Below are 4,604 nucleotides of genomic sequence, written 5' to 3'. Positions count from 1 at the left end.
AGGGAAAGATTTTTCTCAATAAACTGAAATGATAGCTCAAGTGTGGAATACTTGGCTGGTTGATAATTTCCCCGATTTACTCTGTTTCCTTTGTGTATTTGAATCTCCTGGGTCACATACTAGAGTTAAAATTACAGCAGTTACTTAAAGGAGTTATATTTGAGTTGCTGGATTTATATAGTAGAGACTGAAGAAACTCTTAAGCAATCAGTTGTACATTTTTATTCTATCCAACAAAAATTTCTTCATAATACTTAGATACTTTTCATTCCTTGGTATTTAAAAAAATATACCTACTGTACACATCACCCTCTTCTTCTCTCCCCCTATTAGGGTTGGCTGTGCCTTCCTTAAATGAGAAGCATTGAGTGTTATCAGTCTGAAATATAACAGTTTTATGTGAAAAATAAATCTTAGCTCAGTGCAAAATGCTGTCCTAGTATCCAAAAGCATATGATTTTGGCTTTGTTGTATATCAGGATATGTTAGTGTTTGACTGTCATTCAACTATGCTTATTATTCTTCTGTCTTGAGCTTCTGCTCAAGTATTTATTTTTTTCCTTGTCCTGGTTTATCACAAAACTTCAATTAAAATTGCTGAAGTCTATTTATAAGCATCTGCTTCAGTGATGTTTGAGCAGATTTACAGATGCTATGTTTGTGAAGGAAAAAGGCTAAAATGAAAGAAACCCAAGTCCTGTACAGTCTTCCCTTCATATGGGTATCGGGTATCTTAGCCTGTCTATAAGAATTCATTATCTACTTCCCCCTGTTCTTCCTAATCCATTTATGTCTTGACAGAGTGAAGTGCCAGTTCTTGTTTTCCAAAAGCTGAATGCTCTGACTTCATGGCTTAAGAATCTTGACTGATGTCTAGTTAATACAGTGGATAGTTGCTGTAACAGCAACAAAAATTTCTCAAGATATGTATTTGTAGACTAGCCTTCATGCTTAGATTGTTACTTTTTCTGAGTTGGAGATAAACTGGGATTACCAAGCAACAATAATTCAGGGAAGACGTTGCACTATAATGATTGGTTATTAAGATGATGTGAGGTGGTTTTCTCTGGTGTCTGTGTGCTATCATAATAATACCAATAATTGGTCATAATACACAAAGTTGAATTGTTTCAGTATTTGATGCATCCACAAATACAGACCAACTAATTGGGAAGATAATGGTTTAAAAAAAAATACAGATTAGGTTTGAAAAAGTTGTGGGTTTTGGTTGTGTGGTGTTTGTTTTGGCATTTTTTTGTTGGTGGTTTTTTATTTTTTTTTTTTTTGAAAGAGAAGTGTAATTAAAGTGATGCATTTTGCCTTATAAAAAGGGGGACACCTCTTCTAGTCCAAGCAACTGATTGAACCAAAGCACCAAAAAGCTCATTAGCTATTTCACATGCCTCTTACTGGAAACCAAAGTTGATTTGACTATCTTAATTACTTAAATTTGTTTTATCTTCCAAAGATACCTCAGTTCTTTCCAGTTTTTTTTTTTTTTGGCAGAGCTGTTTGAGTTACTTAGACCAGAGCCTCTTTTCACTGAAGCTGTATCTGAGAAATAATCTCAAATTCAAGTCTTGTTAGAAGAGAGTTTAAAACAAATGAACAGTAATAAATTGCCAAAATAAGGGGATGTTCTGCTTTTAAGCTCTAAGAGAGGTTGAATGTAGACACTAATGAATTCCTAATTACTTTTTCACATCTTTTGGAATTTTCAAGTATCAGATTTAAAGCAAAATATTTTTCAGACAGTGTATAACTTATGTTGTAGAATTTTGTTGCCACCACCTGTTTTTAGTGTAAATGTTCAACAGTAACAGTATTTGTTTTAGTAAAAAGGACCCATCAAGAGCTATTAACTAATGATACAGTTTTAATATCTGAATCAGGAGTTTGCTATTCTGCAGTTTGCTGGAGCATGTACAGGAGAAAGTATTTATCTTTACTTACCACGTTCTTGTGCTCTTACCCTGAGCATTCACTATTGCCAAAAATAGATTCTGGGATAAATAGCACTTAGACTAAAGGTGATTGACTTATTTTAATGCACTCATTGCTCCTTGAGAAGAGTGCATGTCCTTGAAAAAGTGTCTTAATGTCTACTGTTGAATTTTATTAATTTTTTTTTTGTATAAACAGTTTATAAGTGACTTTCAGATGCTCTGGTGTAGGTCACAAGGGAGAAGAGTTGAGGACACATGGCGTAATGGTGGTTGTTTTCTTAAAGCCACAAAATCACGGTATAATGAACTTCTAAGTGCTGAAATGCCTATAATAAAGTGTTGATGAGATACAAAAATTAACATGAGAAATAGTAGTTATTAATCTTCTGCTCTTCAATTGTCTAGTCAACTGTTGTTAAACGCAGTTTTCCAAAAAAGTTTTAAAGATATTTCCTGATAAACTAATCATTACTTTTATGAATAATTTATTTTTTCACTTTTATTTTGGAAGGCCACATCTGTCCCAAATTTTTCCTACATAGGAGCACGGTTGTGTAACTATCTATCTCATCACCTAACCATTAGTCCACAAAGTGGGAACTTCCGACAGTTGTTACTTCAAAGGTCAGTATCAGCATGTCATTTTAAGCCTGTTACTTTCTCAGGTTAAGTGTCGTCTTCTTTTGTATGTAACTATTAACAGAGCGTGTAAAGAGGTACATATTTAAAATAGAAGTTTAGGTTGAGGATTATTAAAGCACAGGTACATACTGGATATCAAATGCATATATTTTTATATTTTTTAATATGGAAATAAGACTCAATTTGGGGTTCTGTAGGCTCTTTTGAACTGAGTATGTTAGACTGATACTGGGTACCCTTTACAGGGTAAATTTGAAAGCTAGTCAACTTTAAAAGTATACTAAATGCACATATATGTACTGTCCTTGTTCTTTGACTTGCCAGGACTTATTTCATTGTGTTTTTTCTTTAATTACTTATCTGACTGGAGTTGCTGTGTAAGGCTTATTCATTGATTGGCTAACTGACTTTACACCTTTGAAGCAGACGCATAAAATTCAGAAGGATAAATTTCTTCAAATTTCAGTTACTACAGAATTTGGGAGTTTACGTTTTAATAATGATTAGACTTCATAGTTGACAAAAATGCAAAAATTTTAAATTGATGTATTTCCTTTTTAATCTTACTGTATGACATTTGAAGGAGTAGTACACTTAAATACTTCATAATTCTTTAGAAATTTGCCTTTTTTTCTTTAAGGACTTTTGGTTTTCGAAGCTTCAGACTTGCTTCTTATTTTAAAAGTGTCACCTAGTCCACCTGTGTTTAGGAGCAAAGGCATGATAAACTTAAAAGATCATCAAAATGCATTGCTGTTAATTGGGAGAAGTACCTTACGGAGAAGCTGGATTTTTTTTTTTTTTTTTTTTTTTAAATCCCAAAGCAGATGAGCCTTTTTGCCTTCAGAATTATCACTTAGATCTTGTTTGTTTTTTTAACTATGTTTGTTACTTCAACAATACCATGAAGGAAATCCCTGTTAATGTTGGATTATCTGATTCTTGGTTTTAAAGCCAACACAATAGATAACATTCCTTTTAGCACCCTGAAGTTGTAAATTGAAAGTTGCTTATGTTTTTATTGCTGATGGGGGGGGGATAAACAAGCTAACAATATGAATACAGAGAACTCCTGTTTCTCAGCCCAAGTTTCTACTTCAAATTTTTTATTTCAACTCCTTATATTTTTCAGTTTCACAGGTATTTCTTAATCTGTTAATAACCATTGAGAATACATTGGAAGTTGCCTTGCTTTTCTTTTTAATTCAAATATTTTTTTAATTTGTTTTTGAACTGCTATGTAAACTTGTATACTTTTGACACAGTTGTTGAATACTAGAAAATTACCTCACTGCCATGTTATCTTAATCCTCAATATTTGCATTTATATCTAAATGATATTTTAAGTGATATGCATCACTTAAAATGATGGGCTAAAGAATTTATTGAATAAGTATAAAGGCATCTAAGACAATGTGGGCACCACCCTGAAAGGGGGAAAATGTCTTTCAGAGTATACCCACTTTATTTCTGTTGATGTTTGGCTGCCTATGTTAAATTTTCCAGACTCGTATTCTAATATATTAACTGTGTAACTGTCTTTTAATTCTTACACAAGGCAATTTGCTCTGTTTCATTTTGCTGTCTCAGATATTTCAGTACTTGAAAACACAATCATGTAATCACATGTATTCATCTAGAAGGACAAAAATCCACATTGTCTTTGTGAAGTCCTCTCGCTTCCTTCACAAATCATACTTCTAGCATTCAGCATTTAACAGTTTTAATGCAGCGAATAAGTTCTTAGTATTCTAGTAGCACGTTACGTATGTTGGCATGTCTACAGATTATCTGATTTTTGTTTTAATGTTTTCAGGTGTCAAACAGAGTATGAAAACAGAGATGAAGCTGCCAAAGGAGATGAGACTACTCGAAAACAATTTCATGCCTTTGTGTTGTTCTTAGCTGAACTTTACCTTAACCTAGAGGTAAGAAGAAAGTTGGGTATCATATGGTTCTTCATTAATTTTGGTTGTGTTTAGCTAAACACTAAAATGGAATATCGTTTGAGGTGCG

At 33.0% G+C, this 4,604-nt stretch overlaps 1 protein-coding gene across 1 annotated transcript in view; it reads left to right on the top strand.

Annotated features, from left to right (window-relative positions):
- The window catches only part of LOC104282467 (polyadenylate-binding protein-interacting protein 1-like), a 19,312-nt gene that overhangs the window by 5,517 nt on the left and 9,191 nt on the right, over positions 1-4,604 (top strand). The window contains exons 3-4 of the mRNA XM_009880560.1: positions 2,458-2,570; positions 4,405-4,516. Of these exons, the coding sequence (XP_009878862.1) occupies positions 2,458-2,570; positions 4,405-4,516 (225 nt within the window). The remainder of the gene's footprint in view (positions 1-2,457; positions 2,571-4,404; positions 4,517-4,604) is intronic.

Source organism: Charadrius vociferus, unplaced genomic scaffold (assembly GCF_000708025.1).
Source record: "Charadrius vociferus isolate BGI_N301 unplaced genomic scaffold, ASM70802v2 scaffold813, whole genome shotgun sequence".
Lineage (NCBI taxonomy): Eukaryota > Metazoa > Chordata > Aves > Charadriiformes > Charadriidae > Charadrius > Charadrius vociferus.
Note: the sequence above shows the minus strand (reverse complement) of the source record. Positions and strands in the feature narration are given on the sequence as shown.